General features: G+C 54.8%; 1 protein-coding gene across 4 annotated transcripts in view; it reads left to right on the forward strand.

Annotated features, from left to right (window-relative positions):
- The first annotated feature begins 426 nt into the window (after positions 1-426).
- ELP1 (elongator acetyltransferase complex subunit 1) overlaps positions 427-22639 on the forward strand; it is an 81470-nt gene continuing 59257 nt past the window's right edge. The window contains exons 1-11 of one of the 4 annotated variants that reach the window (XM_075914990.1): positions 427-603; positions 7079-7231; positions 10472-10553; positions 12892-12972; positions 13351-13436; positions 15293-15392; positions 16631-16721; positions 17189-17312; positions 19465-19552; positions 20270-20500; positions 20821-20991. In XM_075914990.1, coding sequence (XP_075771105.1) covers positions 454-603; positions 7079-7231; positions 10472-10553; positions 12892-12972; positions 13351-13436; positions 15293-15392; positions 16631-16721; positions 17189-17312; positions 19465-19552; positions 20270-20500; positions 20821-20991 — 1357 coding nt within the window. In that variant the 5' untranslated portion in view covers positions 427-453. Of the gene's footprint in view, positions 604-5075; positions 5376-7078; positions 7232-10471; positions 10554-12891; positions 12973-13350; positions 13437-15292; positions 15393-16630; positions 16722-17188; positions 17313-19464; positions 19553-20269; positions 20501-20820; positions 20992-22639 lie in introns of those variants that run through there. The other 3 variants (XM_075914991.1, XM_075914988.1, XM_075914989.1) reach the window with 3 other exon arrangements.

The raw sequence follows: 22639 nt of genomic DNA on the forward strand, positions 1-22639 counted from the left end.
GACCCGTCCCCCGGGATTAGCGCCCCCGGGGCGGGGAGCAAACGGAGAGTGTTTTGTACCAGGGACCCGTCCCCCGGGATTAGCGCCCCCGGGGCGGGGAGCAAACGGAGAGTGTTTTGTACCAGGGACCCGTCCCCCGGGATTAGCGCCCCCCGGGGTTACCGGTGTCCCACGATTCTCGGGCAGCAGGACACAAAGCGGCGCTGTCGCAAAAGCGGGGGGGGGGTGTCACTTTCTGTCGTCGCACCCGCCCCACGCGGCGCGCGCCCGGAAACTGGCGGCTCAGCGGGGGGGGGGGGGGGGGGGGGGGGAACGAGCTGGCGCTGAGCGCGGCCCCGGCGTTGCCCGGCTTTGGCGTCAGGGTCTCTACTGCGCATGCTCGTCTCGTGCTCGCCAGCGGGCGCGTGTTGTTTGCGTCACTATGGCAGCGCCCGCGTGACTCCCCGCCCCGCCATGCGGAACCTGCGGCTGCTGCGCGCCCGGGAGCTCGTGCCGCTCCCGGCGGGGGGGAGCCCCCAGCGCGCCTGCCTGCGCGCGGCCCGCGGGACCCTGCTCGCCGCCTCGCCCCGCGCGCTGCTGGAGCTGGACCCCGCCGCGCGCGCCGTGAGTCGGGGGGGAGGGCTGCGCGGGAGCTGGTGTGCGGTGCCCCCCCCCCCCGCGGCCGGACCCGGAGAGCTAGCTGAGTGGCGCTGCCGAGTCACTGGTCAGCAGCGCTGAATGGGGGGGGGGGAGCCGCTGGGGCTGGTCCCCTGCACCCTGCTAGCACTGCGGGACCTACCCGGCAGCCCCCAGCGCTCTGCCCCAGGCTCCCCCGTCAGCGCTGCTGAAACTGACCAGCTGCTGATTGTAGGAAGCCGGAGGCAGAGCTGCTCCGCCCCAGGCTCCCCCAGTCAGCCCCTGGTCAGTTTCAGCAGCGCTGAATGGGGACAGCTGGGGTGCTGCCGGGTTGGTCCCCCAGCCTGGAGGGGCAGCGCTAGGGGACCTACCCGGCAGCACCCCAGCTGCTCCGCCCTCAGCTTCCCCGATTCAGCCCCTGGTCAGTTTCAGCAGCGCTGAATGGGGACAGCTGGGGTGCTGCCGGGTTGGTCCCCCAGCCTGGAGGGGCAGCGCTAGGGGACCTACCCGGCAGCACCCCAGCTGCTCTGCCCCAGGCTCCCCCAGTCAGCCCCTGGTCAGTTTCAGCAGCGCTGAATGGGGACAGCTGGGGTGCTGCCAGGTTGGTCCCCCAGCCTGGAGGGGCAGCGCTAGGGGACCTACCCGGCAGCACCCCAGCTGCTCCGCCCCAGGCTCCCCCAGTCAGCCCCTGGTCAGTTTCAGCAGCTCTGAATGGGGACAGCTGGGGTGCTGCCGGGTTGGTCCCCCAGCCTGGAGGGGCAGCGCTAGGGGACCTACCCGGCAGCACCCCAGCTGCTCTGCCCCAGGCTCCCCCAGTCAGCCCCTGGTCAGTTTCAGCAGTGCTGAATGGGGACAGCTGGGGTGCTGCCGGGTTGGTCCCCCAGCCTGGAGGGGCAGCGCTAGGGGACCTACCCGGCAGCACCCCAGCTGCTCTGCCCCAGGCTCCCCCAGTCAGCCCCTGGTCAGTTTCAGCAGCGCTGAATGGGGACAGCTGGGGTGCTGCCAGGTTGGTCCCCCAGCCTGGAGGGGCAGCGCTAGGGGACCTACCCGGCAGCACCCCAGCTGCTCCGCCCCCAGCTTCTCCAATTCAGCCCCTGGTCAGTTTCAGCAGCTCTGAATGGGGACAGCTGGGGTGCTGCCGGGTTGGTCCCCCAGCCTGGAGGGGCAGCGCTAGGGGACCTACCCGGCAGCACCCCAGCTGCTCTGCCCCAGGCTCCCCCAGTCAGCCCCTGGTCAGTTTCAGCAGTGCTGAATGGGGACAGCTGGGGTGCTGCCGGGTTGGTCCCCCAGCCTGGAGGGGCAGCGCTAGGGGACCTACCCGGCAGCACCCCAGCTGCTCTGCCCCAGGCTCCCCCAGTCAGCCCCTGGTCAGTTTCAGCAGCGCTGAATGGGGACAGCTGGGGTGCTGCCAGGTTGGTCCCCCAGCCCCGAGGGGCAGCGCTAGGGGACCTACCCGGCAGCACCCCAGCTGCTCTGCCCCAGGCTCCCCCAGTCAGCCCCTGGTCAGTTTCAGCAGCGCTGAATGGGGACAGCTGGGGTGCTGCCGGGTTGGTCCCCCAGCCTGGAGGGGCAGCGCTAGGGGACCTACCCGGCAGCACCCCAGCTGCTCTGCCCCAGGCTCCCCCAGTCAGCCCCTGGTCAGTTTCAGCAGCTCTGAATGGGGGAAGCTGGGGGCAGAGCAGCGCCGATGGTCCGGCTGCCCGGAGCACTTCCAGGTTCCTGATGCTGCCGGACCATCAGCTGCCAGGCCAATGGAGTTTTCCTGTGTTTCGTTAGAACCCGCATGATGTTTACAGCACTGTAGGGTAGCATTCCCAACTGCCGGTCCATGAACTACTGGCTGTTGGACTGTGGTGGCTCTAGGGACCCAGGGCTAGGGTATGCTGCTCAGCGCCTCCCCTCCCACCGCGGCTTTGGGAGCGGGGGTGTCCTGCCCCTCCTCTCAGCCAGCCAGCTCTAGGCAAGGGCAGGGTCTTCTCCCGAACACAGAAGAGCAGTTCACTGTGCCGCAGGAGAGCCGCGCACAGCCCGGCATGGCAGCCTTATGGCAGCTGTGACCCAGGCAGTGGTGCTCAGCTGGTGGCTGGGAAGCAGTGCAGCACTAGGTCAGAGAGGCAGAGCTAGTGCTGGGGGTGATGGGCTCTTAAGAGGTGGGGGGCTTGCATGTGGGGGTTCTAGGGACAGGGCTAGTACTGGGAGGCTCTAAGAGCCAGGGGGCTGACACGGGGGGTACTGGGATGTCCAGGGTGGAGAATTGGCACAGTGGGGTTTGGGGGGCAGGGTTAATAGTGTGGGGCTATGGGGCAGGGCTGGCACTGGAGGGCTATGGGAATGGGGATAATATTGGGGATGGGAGGCTCTGGAAACAAGAGACTGGCACTGTTATGTCTGGTGGCAGGGCTCTAAGGGGCGTGGAGCTGGCACTGGGGGGTTGGGTGCAGCGGACTCTGGGGTCAGTGGCTGGTGCTCGGGGGTAGTGGAGGGGTGGGGGGCTTCTAGGACTGGCACTGGCAGTCTCAAGGGACTGGGATGTATGCAAGCCCTGGCCCCCAGAGCTGCTGCCAACAGCTGGCTTAGTCTCTGGCAGTCACCACGTGGCGGGCGGCTGCTGCAGCTGAAACTGGCTATTCACTGTGGCTCTGGGGGACGGGGCTTTTGGCAGACTGGAAACGTTTTATTTGCATGCTCGTTATTTGCATAATGGGTATGTAAATAAAATGTGACCAGTCCTCCAAAAGTTTGTGAATGGGTTTGCAGGTCCATGGTATGAAAGAAGTTGTACTCTGCAGCAGTGGTTTCCATCTGCAAAAATCTCTGCTCTGAAGAAAGCTTGCTGTGTAGAAGGCAGGCATGCATAATAATAAAAATGTAGATTTATGTCCTCGTGAAGTTAATCAACCTGTCCAAGTCAGTTCTTCCCGCTACTGCATTCTGAGGGTACTAAAACAGCCAAGTGGGAGAATTCTCACTGAATTCATAAGGAGGCTTTCAGATTGGTTCCTGGTGACGTTTCCCTTCTACCATACACAGGAATGCGAGGAGTCAGCCAAGCCAAATAGACATCATAGATTCATAGGACTGGAAGGGACCTCAAGAGGTCATTGAGTCCAGCCCCCCGCCCTCAAGGCAGGACCAAGCTCCACCTACACCATCCCTGACAGATGTCTATCTAACCTGTTCTTAAATATCTCCAGAGAGGGAGATTCCACCACCTCCCTTGGCAATTTATTCCAATATTTGACCACCCTGACAGTTAGGAATTTTTTCCTAATGTCCAATCTAAACCTCCCCTGCTGCACTTTAAGCCCATTACTCCTTGTCCTGTCCTCAGAAACCAAGAGGAACAAATTTTCTCCTTCCTCCTTGTGACACCCTTTTAGATATTTGAAAACCGCTATCATGTCCCCCCTTAATCTTCTTTTTTCCAAACTAAACAAGCCCAGTTCATGAAGCCTGGCTTCATAGGTCATGTTCTCTAGACCTTTAATCATTCTTGTCGCTCTTCTCTGTACCCTTTCCAATTTCTCCACATCTTTCTTGAAATGCGGTGCCCAGAACTGGACACAGTACTCCAGCTGAGGCCTAACTAGCGCAGAGTAGAGCGGCAGAATGACTTCACGAGTTTTGCTTACAACACACCTGTTGATACAACCTAGAATCATATTTGCTTTTTTTGCAACAGCATCACACTGTTGACTCATATTCAACTTGTGGTCCACTATGACCCCTAGATCCCTTTCTGCCATGCTCCTTCCTAGACAGTCGCTTCCCATCTTGTATGTATGGAACTGATTGTTCCTTCCTAAGTGGAGCACTTTGCATTTCTCTTTATTAAACCTCATCCTGTTTACCTCTGACCATTTCTCTAACTTGCTACGGTCATTTTGAATTATGTCCCTCTCCTCCAAAGAAGTTGCAACCCCACCCAGTTTGGTATCATCTGCAAACTTAATAAGCGTACTCTCTATCCCAATATCTACATCATTGATGAAGATATTGAACAGTACGGGTCCCAAAACAGACCCTTGCGGAACTCCACTTGTTATCCCTTTCCAGCAGGATTTAGAACCGTTAACAACAACTCTCTGACTACGGTTATCCAGCCAATTATGCACCCACCTTATCGTGGCCCTATCTAAGTGCAAAGCATGTTATGAGCCATTGTTTTTGACCATTTCTTTAAGGTTGGTAAGCAAGAACTGCCATGGACTTCAGCTTCTCCGCCAGCAATGTGCTCTGTAGCACCATTTCTGGCCATCAGACTATATAGCCAAGCTAAGGAGCGCAGCTATTTTAGCTATGGCCACTAGGCCACATAGCTCTGAAATGAGGAGTGGTTGTATTGACTCATGGCCACTAAGCTGTACAGCCCTGCAAGGCTGCAAGATATTGACTGGTCACTAGGCAAACCTGTTCTCAAGTTAAGGGTCAGTGGATGGACTCAGCCACGGAGCTATAATGCCCTTTTCCCTTCCTCGGAGGGGGATAGGATGTGCTTGTCCTGCAATGGGGAGGAGAGTAAATGCTGTCAGATATTTACTGTTGTCATTCCAAACCCGAGACTTCCATTGAAAATCAGTGTTCCATCAGGAAGGAATTGTAATTGCGCCAGTGCGGGTGATGTTATCCCAGCGATGTATTTGGCCAATGTCTTGCAGAACTTGTACAAGCAGTGTTGGGTGCTCTTTCTGCTGAGTAGAGCAGCCGTGAACTCACAGGCAGGATTTGAGAAGGTTGCAGAAGCTGTCTTGCAGATAAAGGTGTGACCCAAATATGTTGTAAATTTCAGTGCCAGTCAGAGTACAAGGGGGGAAAGGGGTTTGTTTCCTTGCCAACACTTGCTTTGTGGCAGTGTTTCTCTGGGCCCGGTTGTCTCTGGACTCTATTAATACTGCCTGGGTTTCTCTGGGAGGTTTGCTGAGGAGCGGCCGAGGCGCTTGTCGCCCTCGCTGAGTGCGCTGTTGTGTACACATTGGCCCCAAGTCACAGCTTGAGAGCAAGTGACTGAATTACAGGTTGGACCTCACTTGTCTGTCCCGAATGAGGGAATTTGCTGGACCGGGGAGATCCCTGCCACCAGCTTCCCAGGGTGCTTCCTCTCCCTTCAGCTAGCTCCGATCCGGCCCCACTGCCACTGGGCTCCAGCCTGTGTTGGCTCCCCAGGGATGGAGCTCCCCAGCCACGGTGGCCCCCCCTTTTTCCCCTCCAACCATGAATCTTCAGGGATGGGGCTTGCCTGTTGCCCCACTTCTGCCATGCTCTGTGGGGTTCCTGGGAGGTGGGGCTCACTGGTCACATTGCTGCCCCACCCAGCCAGGGTTCCCCGGAGATAGGGCTCACCAGTCCTGCTGCTGCACCGCCTGGCCAGGGTTTCCAGGGGATGGGGCTCACCAGTCCAGTTGCTGTACTGCCTGGCTGGGGTTCCCTGGGGGCGGGGTTCATACTCCTGGGTCCTGGTGCTCTTTGATCCAGCAACATCCGTAGTCCTGCCAGACCATGGGTGTTGCTGCACCAGAGAATCCCGGGTTTTGGAAGTTTAACCTGTACCCAGTTAGCATAGGAGTATGCTGTGCTATTGCCTGCAGCTAGCTTGCTCCCTAGTAATCTACTATGTAACCGTGTTGATGGAAGAGTTCTCATACTTTCCTGCTGTTATGTGTTGAGGAAGGGCACACTTAGAAAGTCTCCATTGCACTGATTCTAGTCACACCATCAATTTAAAATCTAATGAACGACACACATTGAGTTAATTTATTAACTAGACTCACCCTGCCCTCCCGCCCAACATTTGTGGGTTTTACAATCACGGGTTTTGGGTTTTATCATTTTTTTTATCTGTTCAGTTGCTGTGTAAGAAACCCACACAGCTGGGGGAAACTGATGGACTTGTACAGGAGAAGTCGTCAAACTGGTTTTATAAAAAGTGCTCTCTAATGTACCCAGTAAAGAAGCTAAAGGAGGGGAGAGACCTCTTTTTTCTAATCTTCTAGCTATAGTGCTCTGATTTCTAGGTTGTAAAGCTGGCATGTGAAAATATTACAGTCCTGTATTTGTGATGCAATCTCTCTACTGTCTGTGTGGTCCTTCAGAAATATTAGAGGAAATTCAGCAGGAATTTGCACCCTCTTATCGTCCCTTTTGAAGTGGAGGACGTAGGGGCCATAAAATGATACTTATTGGGAAACATTCTATGCAGGAGTGTTTCCATTTGTTGATTGTTCGTTCACTGAAATAAGCAGTTGGAAAAGCAGTGCAGTATTCCCATGTATTGGAGAATAAAGCCAGCTGTTCCCTGCCTGAGGTCTGATTTGCCAGGCTCAGTGGTGGGGAGTTTATTTTTATGCTGCATTTCTCTGAGGTGTCACATCTCGAGAGCGTAATAGATAGTTGCCCCCTCTAGCATTTGTATAACCCTAAACAAAGTCATGCGTAGTCATTTGCTGATTGTCTGTTCTCTGGCCAGGTGACAAACGATATTTCCTTGACCGTGGATGGTTTTCTGCCGGAAGATGGAAGTGGTCGTATTGTGGGCATTGAAGATCTGCCAGATCAGGAGTGTGTTTGTGTTGCTACTGAAGCTGGAGATGTTATAATGTGCAACCTCAGCACAAAGCAGGTAGGGTGGAAGGTGGAAGAAGTCATAGCCTGTCTCCGTTCTGACCCATGCGGCCTTGTCTTAGAGCAAAATATGATTTAGTATCATAACCCTGGCATCGTTCAGTGCGTGCAGAACCGCTTCGGAGGTGCCTACTGTGCTAAATAACAGAATAGCCTTTCTGGTATGTAGGTCTCATGTAAAGGGTAGAAACTGGCAGCCCGGCCTGGGCAGATTCCGCCTCCCAAGGTTCCTGCCTGCTGAGTTCTTGCTGCGGCCTTTTGGGTGGTCCGTTCCCTAGCCCGGGGCTGCTTTAGCTGGTGCGAGGCCCAGGCCGTAGCCCACTCGCACGGGGAACAGGCAGGTTCCTACACCCCGGGGCACCATGACTTGCTCCAGGGCCGCTTGCTTGCGCTCACAGGCTGCTGGGCCAGCAGGCTCAGGAGAAGCGCCCCGTGTCCCCAGCCGCCTGCTGACCCATCCTCCATCGCGCCTGAGTGGCTGCGTCCTGAGCCCAGCACTGAGCTGCCCTGGTGAGATCAAGGCCAGACTGGCTATTACGTGCGGGGCTGCAGCAGCGAGCGGGGCTTCTGCAAGGCAGACGTGGAGGCACTGACCTGAGCGGCCTGGGCCCCCCTTGCCTGGCGCTGCTGCCTCGCCCTCCCTCCTCTCCTGCACAGCTGGAGCACCAGTGCTCTGGCTTCCCCTTGCTGAGGGGAGAGAGCCCTGAGCATCACTCTCCCAGGCTGGGGGAACAGCAGTGCAAAGCGTGCTGTCTGGAGCCTTTCCCTGCGCTCCCATGGGCCACAGTCCAGCTAATGGGGCTCCCCACACCCCCTGCTCTGTCCATGCACCCTCAGCCCCCCCATCCACCCAGCCTGCTCCTGCCTTCTCCCCCGGGCCAGACACCTACCCCCACCCTACTGCTGCCCTGCAACCCCAGCTTCCTCAGCCATGCCTCCTCTGAGACCCTGCACCCCTAGCCCGATCACTCCCTCCCTCCACTAAGACGACCTGGCCCCAGCCTGCTCCTGCCTCCTCCCCCGGGCCAGACACCTACCCCCACCCTACTGCTGCCCTGCACCCCCAGCTTCCTCAGCCATGCCTCCTCTGAGACCCTGCACCCCTAGCCCGATCACTCCCTCCCTCCACTAAGACAACCTGCCCCCCGCCTGCTCCTGCCTCCTCCCCTGGGCCAGACACCTACCCCCACCCTACTCCTGCCCCGCACCCCCAGATTCCTCAGCCATGCCTCCTCTGAGACCCTGCACCCCTAGCCCGATCACTCCCTCCCTCCACTAAGACAACCTGCCCCCCGCCTGCTCCTGCCTCCTCCCCTGGGCCAGACACCTACCCCCACCCTACTCCTGCCCCGCACCCCCAGCTTCCTCAGCCATGCCTCCTCTGAGACCCTGCACCCCTAGCCCGATCTCTCCCTCCCTCCACTAAGACAACCTGGCCCCAGCCTGCTCCTGCCTCCTCCCCCGGGCCAGACACCTACCCCCACCCTACTGCTGCCCTGCACCCCCAGCTTCCTCAGCCATGCCTCCTCTGAGACCCTGCACCCCTAGCCCGATCTCTCCCTCCCTCCACTAAGACAACCTGGCCCCAGCCTGCTCCTGCCTCCTCCCCTGGGCCAGACACCTACCCCCACCCTACTGCTGCCCTGCACCCCCAGCTTCCTCAGCCATGCCTCCTCTGAGACCCTGCACCCCTAGCCCGATCACTCCCTCCCTCCACTAAGACAACCTGGCCCCAGCCTGCTCCTGCCTCCTCCCCTGGGCCAGACACCTACCCCCACCCTACTGCTGCCCTGCACCCCCAGCTTCCTCAGCCATGCCTCCTCTGAGACCCTGCACCCCTAGCCCGATCACTCCCTCCCTCCACTAAGACAACCTGCTCCCCGCCTGCTCCTGCCTCCTCCCCTGGGCCAGACACCTACCCCCACCCTACTCCTGCCCCGCACCCCCAGCTTCCTCAGCCATGCCTCCTCTGAGACCCTGCACCCCTAGCCCGATCACTCCCTCCCTCCACTAAGACAACCTGCCCCCCGCCTGCTCCTGCCTCCTCTCCTGGGCCAGACACCTACCCCCACCCTACTCCTGCCCCGCACCCCCAGCTTCCTCAGCCATGCCTCCTCTGAGACCCTGCACCCCTAGCCTGATCACTCCCTCCCTCCACTAAGACAACCTGCTCCCCGCCTGCTCCTGCCTCCTCTCCTGAGCCAGACACCTACCCCCACCCTACTGCTGCCCTGCACCCCCAGCTTCCTCAGCCATGCCTCCTCTGAGACCCTGCACCCCAGCCCGATCACTCCCTCCCTCCACTAAGACAACCTGCTCCCCGCCTGCTCCTGCCTCCTCCCCTGGGCCAGACACCTACCCCCACCCTACTCCTGCCCCGCACCCCCAGCTTCCTCAGCCATGCCTCCTCTGAGACCCTGCACCCCTAGCCCGATCACTCCCTCCCTCCACTAAGACAACCTGCCCCCAGCCTGCTCCTGCCTCCTCCCCTGGGCCAGACACCTACCCCCACCCTACTCCTGCCCCGCACCCCCAGCTTCCTCAGCCATGCCTCCTCTGAGACCCTGCACCCCTAGCCCGATCACTCCCTCCCTCCACTAAGACAACCTGCCCCCCGCCTGCTCCTGCCTCCTCCCCTGCTCCTGCCCTCATTTTTGGTCCCACCCCAGAGCCTAGAAGGACCATAAAATCCACTAGCCCTCGAACCCCAGAAAAGTTATCGTGGCCCGAGGCCTTGAACCTCAGTCCTCCCTGCCCTTCCCCATGGGGCTGGAGCATCAGGGCAGTGAGGTGTTTCAGTTGGGGGTTGGTTTTTTGGAGGGGCTCTTTTTCCTTCTCACTTACGTGGTTTCCAACTGATTTTTCGGTGGGTCGGTGGCTCCCAACCTAAAAAAGGTTTCCCACCTCTGCCATTAATAAAGCTGACGTTGAAACCTTTTTGTGCTGGACATGATATTTTACTTGATTTAAAATGAAGCCTGCTTTACCCCATCTGGCCACAGCGTCCTGTCTCTGGCCCCGATTCCGGGGCAGGCCCTGTGGTCCAGCCCTCATCTGGCCACAAAAAGGACTGATGTCATCCCCCCTTGGGTAGGAGAGGCCACGATCCCGCTGTGGCGGACAAAGGGGGATGGGCACAGCCCCTAGTGTACATTGGAGAGACCGGCAGCCTTTCTTGCGTTTGCATAGTCCCATCGCTGCCTGCACAAGTACCTTACAGTGCTCATTGCTCTTACAGCTCGAATGTGTTGGGAGTGTGGACAGCGGCTTGACCGCTGTGAGCTGGAGCCCTGACCAAGAGCTTGTCCTGCTGGCTACAGGTACAGATGATTGTCTATGAACTCCGCTGAGCAAATAAAGGGGAGTTTAGTGCAGCCTCCGTCTGTTCTCATGGTGTCAAGTTCTGCCCCATTTGAGACACACAACAGGAGGGACTGAAGTGCCCCAGTGCGCAGGGCCCCTCGAATGGCAGATCCGTGGCCATGCAATGACGGGTCAATGGCGAGGCGTTCGGGACCCCCAGCCCATCCCCCCACCCGAAAAGCCCCACTACCTGCCTCCAGCGACGAGCGGGGTACCGCCAGCGTCCGCGGGGTGGGCGGAAGTCCAGCAGCTGCGCGCCACTCCGGGGTTGGAGGACGTGCGCAGGCTGCTCCCCTTCCCCAAGCAGCCAGCGCCGTCCTGCAAAGCAGGCCTGTGGCGCGCCGGGGACCCTATGCGTGGGGGGCGGGGGGGGTAGGAGTCCCCAGAGAAGGCGCACGCTGGGGCTTCCCTTCTCTGTGCGCTGGGAGAGAGGGGCTAGAAGTCCCATGAAGAGGCATGTGCCTGGGCTTCCCTCCTCTGGGTGGAGAGAAGGGAGGAATCCCCAGAGGAGGCGCCTGCTGGGGCTTCCCTCCTCCACGTGGGCGGGGGGTTAGAAGTCCCAAGAAGAGACGTGAAACTGGACTTCCCTCCTCTGGGGGGGAGGAGTCCCCAGAGGAGCCGCAGAACCCACTGGCACCCTGTCCCCAGCTGCAGAACCCACTGGCACCCTGTCCCCAGCTGCAGAACCCACTGGCACCCTGACCCCTGCCGCAGAACCCACTGGCACCCTGACCCCAGCTGCAGAACCCACTGGCACCCTGACCCCTGCCGCAGAACCCACTGGCACCCTGACCCCAGCTGCAGAACCCACTGGCACCCTGACCCCTGCCGCAGAACCCACTGGCACCCTGTCCCCAGCCGCAGAACCCACTGGCACCCTGACCCCTGCCGTAGAACCCACTGGCACCCTGACCCCTGCCGCAGAACCCACTGGCACCCTGTCCCCAGCCGTAGAACCCACTGGCACCCTGACCCCTGCCGTAGAACCCACTGGCACCCTGACCCCTGCCGCAGAACCCACTGGCACCCTGTCCCCAGCCGTAGAACCCACTGGCACCCTGACCCCAGCCGCAGAACCCACTGGCACCCTGTCCCCAGCCGCAGAACCCACTGGCACCCTGTCCCCAGCCGCAGAACCCACTGGCACCCTGTCCCCAGCCGCAGAACCCACTGGCACCCTGACCCTTGTCCTCACTGGCACCCTGTCCCCAGCCGCAGAACCCACTGGCACCCTGTCCCCAGCCACAGAACCCACTGGCACCCTGACCCTTGTCCCCACTGGCACCCTGTCCCCAGCCGCAGAACCCACTGGCACCCTGACCCTTGTCCCCACTGGCACCCTGTCCCCAGCCGCAGAACCCACTGGCACCCTGTCCCCAGCCGCAGAACCCACTGGCACCCTGTCCCCAGCTGCAGAACCCACTGGCACCCTGTCCCCAGCCGCAGAACCCACTGGCACCCTGACCCTTGTCCCATGCTGCACAGTGTAGGACAGTTACATTCCATGTTTTAGATACAGCATATCTATTAACGTATCTGAGAAGGTTCATCTTTTTTCAGTTGCATTGTTGACTCTCATTGAGTTTGTGATCCGTTTTAACTCCAGATCCTTTTCAGCAATACTACAGTTACTCTCCTTTTTGTAGCTGAGCATGTGATTTTTTTTCCTTTGAGTGTAGTATTTGTCTTTCATCTTGCTGATTTCCGACCAATTAACGTTGATTGCTTTGCAAGCAAGTACTGTGTACTAAATGCTACCCACGTCAATTTAATTTGTCTTGTCTTTGTTACAAATTCCATTCAGATTACTTACAGCTCTAAACCAATGCAGCTGCAGAATTAACATTCCATACTGTGGTGGGTTTTTTTTTGTGATGGATATAACTCATTAAAAAGATAACAGACTTCATAGGGGGTGATATAACACTGATTTGACAATTGTAATTGTAAAGATAAGAAATATATATGCTATGTTTTTTCACTAGAATTTTGGATGTTACTGCTCTGGATTTGTGGTTTTCTGTAAAGCTTTTTCTTCATATATAAACACTGTCAACTTAAAACTTACTCAGTTTCAAAACTGAATTCACAGTAATGTTCAAGAACTGCTTGTCCCTCAGGCTCCCTGCTAGTCTTTGATCTTACAATAGTTTCCTGTTGCTGGGAATGATTTTTTCCTCTGCTTTTGCTATGTGGTAGATCCGTACAAACAGAGAAACTGAATTCAGCCGTTTCTCTGGCACTGGAGAATAATACAAGTAATTTTGAATCCTGGCTTGTATGTTTACCATGCAGGTCAGCAAACTCTTATAATGATGACAAAGGACTTTGAGCCAATTACGGAAAGGGAGATCCACCAGGATGACTTTGGGGAAGGTGAGCTGTTGCTGTGAACAGACACTCAAAAGTATTTCATTGTTACCTCCTAAAAATGAATGAAATGGACAAACAGACCTGAGTGAGCTCTGCCCAGGAGGCAGCAGGATGCTACTGTCAGATTATTGAATTTCGTCTGTGTCAATTTTTTCTTGGCAGCAGAGGCTCTAAATCTGTCAGATCTTCTGAAAAGTTCCTTTGCTGCTGTTAGCCACATGTGTTGCTAGGACACACATCCCAGGGAATAGCTCTAGGAGCTTGTCCTGTAAAAGCCTGCTCATTAGGCTGGATAGGTGATGCTACCTTGGGCTTCTATTTGGCAAACAGCATGGTGTCATTTTTTAAAGACTTCACATACTGCAATTGTGTCTCTTATAGGAAAGTTCATCACTGTTGGTTGGGGTAAAAAGGAGACCCAGTTCCATGGATCAGAGGGCAAAGAAGCAGCTCGTCGCAAACAAATGGTACTGCACTGATGTATGAGGTCTCTGTGCTGCCCAGATGGGACACTTATACAGAGAGCGCTACTGGCTTTCCTCCGTGCTATTCAGGGATGTTGCTCACACTCTCCTGCCTCTTCCCTGGCATTCTGTCCCCATTTCTACCCATTGATTTTTTTTTTAATCACCTAATTTGTTCACTCTTCACCTGACTTAACTCAAATAACTTTTCCCTCTCTCTTCTCCATTACTGTAGCCTTGGATGCGGTAATGCTCACTTAGTGCCTGGTATTTTAGAAGTGGTTTTAAGGCATAATAGGCAGCTCTGCTTGGAGTTCAGCTTGCCAAGTGTTTCCCATTATAAAACCCTGTTATCAGTTGCTTAATCTTTGCCAGATTTTAACTGTTTGTGTTGAAATTTCCATGCCAGGTGTCTGCAATGGGATTTTAAGTTTCACCTAAAATAATCTGTTTTCTGAGAATGGGGAATAATATTTTGGGGAATAATATTTTGTTTTGCTGAAGCTTTTTTAAAAGAACCACTGTTTCATTGACAAACTAACCCCCAGAGTTACGAGCACCTCGAGAATGGCATTTGTTCGTCACTCTGAACATAACTTTACAGTTCTTTCAAGACTTTGCCACTGTACATTAGCTTAATACAGCTTGGAAACTCATTAAGCAGAAGAAAATGCTGCTTTCCCTTTTTTTTAGTAATCTGTGTATAACTCAGTGCTACACTGGATTTGCTTTTTGTATGTGCGTGTGCATCTCTTCTGCTGCCTGATTGCATGCTTCTGGTTCCCAATGATGTGCATGGTTGGCTGGTCAGTTTGTAACTGGTGTCTGTAACTGTGAGGTTCTACTGTATTGCTAACAGTTACCCAAATTAAGCGGCAGAGGTCTATGCTATGGGTCTAAGTTTCCAGCTTTGCCTATGGCCTGTCTGGGTGTCAAATTCAGCGTGATGTCATGTAGTGGATTTTTTTTGTCATTTACTTTTTAAAATCCTGTGCAATTACACAAACAGAATTAAGTTAATGAAACACAAATTTGGCGAAGACAAGCACTCATAAGTTAGGAAAAGCCATAACGAAGGTTACCGGTGCAGCCTTAACTCTGTTCCCTTGTGTCTACCTCCATGATCACATACTGTTTTTTGCACAGGACCCCTGCCCTGTTCAGCATATAGGATGGACAATGATGACTTAGTGAGAGCTATTCAATATTGTATTTTAGCCTCATAATTCAGTGTGGGTCCTATGACTTATTTTTCATCACTTTGTTCGAACTCTGTTATGAAGATACATTCTCAGTTTCCTAATGGGTTCTTCTCTGGCACTCATCACTGAGTGACTTTCTCAAACATGTAAAAAAATCTTCTCCGCACCCTTGTGCGGTGCACAGTGTGATTGGGAATTGGGCCACAGAGATTAAAGCCAAATTTTCCAAAGATTCCACTAATTTTGCATGCCCAGTTTGAGCATCTGGCCTTGGTTTTTCATTGTACATACAATTGTATAAGTGCTTCATATGTTCACAGCAACAGCTCACTCCCAGTGACCTCAGTAGCAGCAGTGATCGTCCAGCACTTCTGCAGATCAGACTTCTGCAGTGTATTTCAAAGGGGAAGGTCCACGTGGAGCCTGGCGTCAGCGGGACTTGTTAGTGGCCCCGGGATCCATGCTTCGTTCCAACCTTGAAATAAACAAGAGCCCGCACTGGGGCTCTTGTACATTTCAAAGGTGGAACGTGGAAGTTCTTAGCGACTAATCGAACCGTTGATGGAAATACCATTGACTATTCGATTAGTTGATTAATCAAAATTTAACATCCCTAACTTGAACCTGATCCTTTGGTTTTTTTCTGTATAAATTCAGGAAGTGCCACCTGCTTCATCCATGGACGATGGCCGACCCCGAGTCACCTGGAGAGGAGATGGCCAGTTTGTAGCAGTGAGCGCTATTTGTCCACAGACAGGTATAGGGTTCACTGATGAAGAAAACCTGCTTAACCTCAAGTTAAAATCCTTATCTTTGCTGTTCTTGGTTTATCAAGCTGGCAAAGCCACCTCATGTTGTCAGATTTGTAATGGGCAATTAAAGAAAAAAGTTGAAAGTTTTTTCCTTCCATTTTGGGCTCAGTTTTCAGTATAGATGGGTCTGAATTAAATTCTGGACCCGAAACATGTTTGTGCAGGGAAACTGTGGCTTGGATTCTGACTTCACAGCTCAGCTCTTTCTCGCTTGCCATTGAACGAATTATCTGCAACTCAAGCCTTTATTAGATATTAGCCAAGGTAAGAATTGGTGTGATGGCTGTTGTGCAAGGCAGGTGTTTGTCTCCACTGCATCCTGGAAAGCAAGGCAGTGGCTAGAATCGCTGGCGTGTTCTGTTTTCCCCTCTCACTCCTCCCTGTCGTAGGTGAGGAGCAAACTTTTGCAACAATGGTCTTATAAAAGCAAACCTTCCCAAACAACTCATTCTGCCCGTTAGAAACACCCAGTTTCTGTGGCTTTTGGCTTAGTTTCAAAACATATTGGGGGGTGGGGGACAAGTACCTTGCTCTCGCTAACTAGTACTTCACTTATCCTGATCAAAACTTCAGATGCTGGCTTCTGACAGGTAACGCTGAGCTACACATACATCCCTACACAACTGCGGTGCTATAGCTTAAAGAACTAAAGTATGCAACTTAGGCTGTCCTCTGCACGACCAGGCCCTGCCCTCTCCCGTGTTACCTGGATTGGGATTGTACCTTCTGTCAGAACGTGGAACTGCCACCTTCCTTTATTTCAAAAGTCCGCTGGATCCCTGTTCTCACTCAGGGCCATGCTTGCAAGGAGTTAGTATTGTGCACAAGCTGACTTACTGTGACCGGACCAAAACTGTTCAGTGCACCTCAGGATGCAGAAGGAGTTGTGTTTGGAATCTGATTTCTCAGAAGTGCAAGGACACGTTAAGAATTACTTGGGAAGTTTGAATACAGAATGCATGCGAGACAATCCAAGCAGAAAAGATGCTTTAGCCAGGGGAATGACCACAATTAAATTGTCCAACCTGTCTAGCTGCCAGTATCTGTGACGGGTGCCCATATTTCTTAGTTTGTGCTAGGACTTCATAGGAAGTTGTCTCTTTCAATCACCTTCTCCCCCCAAAATAACAGAGGGCCCTTCTCTTGAGTTTCCTCTTTCCTGCCTTACCCTTGTCTCGTGTAGGGGCCCGGAAGGTCAGAGTGTGGAGCAGAGAGCTGGTCTTGCAGTCGACGAGTGAGCCTGTCCCAGGACTAGAACAAGCTCTGGCCTGGAAGTGAGTAATAAGCAGTGTGTGTTCTGGGCAGATGGGGCTGGGTATTGTTCACTGGCTGTAGGGCCATCATGAGTCAGAGCCAAAAGGATCCTTTCCCTTCCTGCTTTGAGCTGCCCGTCTGGTCAAACATGGACCAAGGAGGAGCCATTTTGAGTCAATAATTCCTGTTTCCCTGTTAGCTCCCCTTCCCCTCAGACGTTAGACCAGAGCAGGTAGGAGGGGTAGGCCCTGTGCTTGGCCTTTTAGCAGTATCCCAAGAGGCTGGCTCAGCTCTGGGAGGGACAGCCATGCTTACCCTCTCCTGTACTAATATTATTTCTATCAGGGCGTTGAGCCCTGAGTAAGGTCTGTGCGGTGCTGCCAGAGCCTTGGCTAGAGGCCTGATTAGGACCTGCTGCTCCTTTGGTACGTGTTCCTCACCTTGCATTTGTGTGCTCACTCATGCGTTTCCTTGGGGTTGTTTTAAGGCCCTCTGGAAGCCTAATAGCATCCACGCAGGAGAAGCCCAACAAACACGATGTTGTCTTCTTTGAGAAAAATGGCCTCCTTCATGGGGAATTCACCCTTCCGTTCCAGAAAGGCCAGGCCAAGGTGAGTGCGGTGTCCAGGCCATTGCTCTTGTGTGCATGTCGTGCTTACCGCTGCTGGGTGTGGAGACTCCGCTGCTGAACATGAAGGGTTGGAAGGCCCGCTGAGAGGGGGGCCAGGGGCTCCCACTGCAGCAGCAGCGGCCTGGGCCCTTGAAATCCTCGCTGGAGCCAGGGCAGCACACCGCACAGCCTCAGATGGTGTATTCGGGTTGGCACTGAAAGAGGGAGTGCAATCCCAATGGTGCTCCAGCCCCAGCCTTTCTGGGGCCCCTCCCCCTTGTGCGGGGCTCAGCAAGTCTGTCTGGTCGTGATTAGTAGTGATGGACCCTGATCTAAGTAACCGAAAATCTAGAGTAGCCTGGATCCAGATTTTAAATGGGCCCCAGGCTTGCATCTTGACAGTGAGCTAAATCTAAACTGCGGATCCAAAGTTGCATCTAGCTCCAGATTGCACCATCATTGCCTAGAGTCGCTGGCAGACTTGCCCTGGGTAGACAGAAAGCACCAGTCTGTGGCTCCCTACAGGAGCGGTTGGGGGAAAAGTTGTTAACTCTGCAGTTTGCATGGGCCCTGTTCAGGAGTGCTGGGCTGCAGGTGACCCTGTTGACTCCAGCTGGGCATTCAGACCTCTTTAACATCAAGGTCTCTTGGTTGCAGAATACCTAGAAGCAGAACAACGGGCCCAGCTCCCACTGGGGGACTTCCAGTGACCGCGCTGGGAGCTGGGCCAGGCCCTGGGGAGTTCGTAAGTGCACTGCAACTCCTCTAGAGGCTCTAGCATTTGAACACCAGGGGACAAGGTGTTCCGCCTAGGGTGAATTGCTCAGTCTCGGGGCTCCTTACAGCCCCAGACTGGAGACCTTCCCAAATAGGCCACAAACCAGTCACACCGAACGCTTCAGCTGCCAGCCTGGCCAGCAGGAAGCCTCATGAGCAAAACCCTCGGACACCCCAGCTCTTCTGATACCCAATCAGCCCTGGGCCTAACACACAGGTGAGGGGTTTTAGAACCCAATCTCACCTACCCCCAACGGGTTCATCCGGTCCCAAGAAACCAGCCACAGGTCCCAGTCAATTTACACTCTGGATCTTACCCACACACCACGCTGAGCCGATCCTTTAGAATCTAACATCTAAAGGTTTATTACAAAAAGAAAGAAAAGCCTGAGAGTGAGGTTAAGGAAAATACATGACATGTATCGAATCTCCCAGTTCTCGATGCAGGCTCTAGCAGAGATGTTATAACTGCTGGCTTAAAAGTCTCTGGTTACATCCTCTGTCAGGATGGGTCCACAGTTCTTTCCGGCTCCTGGTTCCCTGCAAGGCTGCATCTGGGATCAGGAGCTAAACTGAAGACCAGATGGAGGGTGCCGCATGGCACTTATATACCTCTCCTGGCAACTTCTTGGCCAGAGAAGGTCACATGGTCCAACAACCTACCCTTGCATCCCATGCTGGTTTGCAGGTCACGTTCCTGAGGTGCGTATTGGCACCTAGAGATTCATTGTCTCCTTGCTAATTGGCATGGCCATTGGCTGAGCATTCCTTGCCCATTGCTCAGCCGTGGACAGAGAATTTTCCAGCATCCCTGCAGAGTCCGTTTCTAGCGCCACACACAGATATCACACAAGCACATGAATAGCGCACACAGAATCAGTAGAACAGAAGCTTTCACATGACACCTCACATGGCCCCTTTGTACACACGTTTAGGGCACCCCCCATGGGTGCAGCAGCGATCTGGCTGCTCCCCTTGAAATCCAGTAACGTGCCACTGGCCCGGTGAGGAGAGTGTCTGTCTGATTGTGTGGGAAAGAGCCGCGTGTAAAAGAGGGCAGGGCACTGCTGCTGTGTGAGGGGAGAGCCTGGGACCCCACACGGAGCCTGCATCATTGGTTCCCTGCGGCAGGAGCTGCACAGAGTGCACAGGGTCTGCCTAACGCCCCATTGCTTTCCTAAGACACGGCTGGGGTCGCCCGCCTTGAATTCGTGCCTGCGGGTTCCCTGGCTGCCGCTTTCTATTGCTGGGCTCGCTCTTACGCTCCCTGGGCCAGGAGGGAGCCAATGACATCTTTACGTTTGGAGAAGTGGTTCTGACCTGGGGTCTGCCTTGTACGTGGGCAGAAACACCCATGAGCGGCTCTGTCTTATCAGGTGAAAGAGCTGCTCTGGAACCTGGACTCCACGATCCTGGCCGTCTGGCTGGAGGACAGCAAGGCCGGAAAGAGCTCCGCGTCCATTGGTAAGATGCTGGCTGTCCCCCCAAGGGCGCATTCGCTGGGAGATGTGGAGGGGCAACGCAGCAAAAGACATGGGAAGATTCTGCTGTCTCCTGAGGCGCCTGTGCAGCGCCAGGAGAGACTGCACTAGGTCACTAGATCTTGCTCGCAGGCCTTGCCCAGGCCAGCTGCTCTCAAGCAGTGCGATGCCCCTTGCACACGAGTGGGCTTCTGAGCCAGCTCCGCCAGTGACTGCAGGCCCATGTCCTCAGTGTCGCCTGGGGGAAGGTATTTTGCGGGGACCCAGAAGTTGGAGGCTCTTTTGGGCCAGTTCGGAGGTGAGGGTTGCACTGTGCTGGGTGCTGCTCAAAGGAGCTTGCCATCTTAATAGCAAAATAGAGACACATGGCCTCATATACAGATGGCAACATGGCTGGGCCATGGTCACGTAGGGGGTCTGGCGAGGCAGAGGACTGAACCTGGCTCTCCTGCATCCGGTCTGGCGGGTTAATCCCTGGGCCTGTGTTCCTGAGGAGCAGAGGATAATTGCTGAGGTCAGACAGGCTGAAGGGCTGCTGATCAAGTCTTCGGTGGTGGCCGTAAGAGAGATGGGGCCTGTGCCACAACATTCACCTGCAATTGCTGAATCCCCCAAGGCGTGGGGGGCGTCGGGCGTGGTGCTAGCTGGGACCGTGCTGCCCGGTCCCTGTGAAGCGTGTAATCTCTGCATTTCTCTGCAGTTCAGCTCTGGACGGTAGGGAACTATCACTGGTACCTGAAGCAGAGCCTGCGTTTTGGCAGTGCCGAGAGAAGCCAGCCTGTGGCTCTGCTGTGGGACCCTGAGATCCCCTGTCGACTGCACGCCCTCTGCAGAGGGTGGCATGCCCTCTGCTACGACTGGCACTGGAGCACCGACCGCAGCATTGGGGACGAGAGCCACCCTGTGGCCAACGTGGCCGTTATCGACGGAGGTGATTCTGCGAGACCGAGTCGGTGGGAGGAGGGGGAATGTGTCTGGTGTCTGGGCCTTTGCAGTATTGTCTCTTGCCGCTTAGGGACATGATAGAAGTGTGGGACAGCTCCCGTCTTCAGGGCTAAATCCCAAGTCCCTCTGAGTCCATGGGATTGAATGAATGGGCTTTCAGTCCGGGTCTCTGGACAGAGCAGCCCTCCTCCGTGCCCCTCCCCACCTCCCAAGGAGCATCTTCCTCTGGCGCTGTTAGTGCTGCTGTTGCAGTGAGAACTGGCATCCGCCCGGGGCCAGCACAGCCTGACTCTCCTGTTTCCTCAGATAAGGTGCTGGTAACGGCCTTCCAGCGTTCTGTGGTGCCTCCACCCATGTGCACGTTCCAACTCCAGCTCCCGCAGGCAGTGAACCAAGTTGCATTCCACTCGGACCCCACAAGGAGAGCAGACCTTGCTGTCCTGGACGCCGACAACCGGATCTCCATTTACAGAACTGGTGGGTCTTCTCTTTCTCTGTCCCTCGGCTTGCTCTGGGAGCTTCTCAAGGGTGCTCTTTCAGGTCTCTCACCTCCAAATGTCACGTCTGTGAGCAAGGACCCCTCCAGCTGAGGGATCTAGGCTTAGTGCCCCTGCGGTTCACTCTTACTATTCCAGCAGGCCTGGTGTGAGTACAGCATGTGGTGTGTGCGCTCGCTTGCCACAGGGAGCAGCCAGCTTCTCAGAGCATTTGCTCTCCTCCAAATAGGAGAATTACAGCAGAAACAATTACAAAGCAATCACCAGTCTACCCGCATGATGCACTTGCTAACTGTCACCCTTCTTCTCTCCCGCATTGTGGAGACCCTGATCGGTTCCAGGCTTTCATGCCCTTCCAGCAGCTTGTGCTCTGGGTTAGAGTCTTAGGTCAGCTCAAGAATGAAGTGGGGGGCATCCAGTTCAGACTGACCTTTCGTCCCACAAGCTCTTTTTGATCCTGGTGTGATCCAGCCTATTTCATTCCTCGCAGGGGATGGCACTTCTCTGGTGTTTGCTTGTCCTAGGGTTTCACCCTGGGAGCACATTGCAGCAAAATCACGTGTCCTGGGTAGGTCAGTAAAAGAAGGGTCAGGGAGGTTTAATTTGATTTGTAAAAACCTAGAGGATCCTAGTTTCAGTGGTGTCCTGTTCTGAGATGTGGCAGGGGAGGCTCACTGCCCTTCCCTCTCTCCTTTTCCCCCTCTACCCATCTTGCAGCTCTGTGTCCTCCTTTTGGAAATTTTGATAATGGTGCCATTGGATCTGAGTCAAATTGAGTGTCCTTTGAAAGCCCTTTTTCCCACGTATGCAACGGCACCAAGCACGTCAAACCTAGAACAGTTATGTAGATAGATATCAACTTCTTTTAATTCTACTTGAATACAAGGCTGCATTGCTTACCTTAAAAACAATCAACCCTTAGGCATTCTAGGAAAGGTCGCCTTGACATGTAGGACTGAAAGCATTCATCAGTCTTCCTCCATGTTGTCTCCATCTGGGCTACCATTGCTGGACACATTGTCACATTGATTAGACGAAGGATTGCTGTAGGAGCGTGTGCTATTGCACTCACCACTGGTGTAATCAGTCCACCTCAAAGATGCACCCAGGCCTGATAGGAGTGAGTAGTTTTAGAGGTGCTCAGTCATCCTGGAGTTTGGCCGCCTGATAGCAGGTATAAGCACATCCTTTTGTTGGGGCATGTTTTCCCTCTCTCTTGGAAAACACCAGTGTAGCTGTGCAAGCGTTGTAATGATGATCCTCGCGTGGTAAACTTGGCACACGCACTTCTCCAGTGCATTTATGACTCCATCAGTGCCTGTCTCAGCTGATGAAAAAAGAGTCATAGAACCATAAAACACTAGAACTGGAAGGGACCTCGTGAGGTCATCGAGTCCAGTCCCTGCCCCGTGGCAGGACCCAGTAGTGTCTAGATATCCCTGACAGGTGTCTGTCTAACCTGCTCTTAAATGTCTCCAGAGATGGAGATTCCACAACTTCCCTTGGCAACTAATGTCCAACCTAAACCTCCCTTGCTGCAGTTTAAGCCCATTGCTTCTTGCTCTATCCTCAGAGGCCAAGATGAACAAGTTTTCTCCTTCCTCCTTATAACACCCTTTTGATACCTG

Source organism: Pelodiscus sinensis, unplaced genomic scaffold (assembly GCF_049634645.1).
Source record: "Pelodiscus sinensis isolate JC-2024 unplaced genomic scaffold, ASM4963464v1 ctg83, whole genome shotgun sequence".
Taxonomy (NCBI): Eukaryota; Metazoa; Chordata; order Testudines; family Trionychidae; genus Pelodiscus; species Pelodiscus sinensis.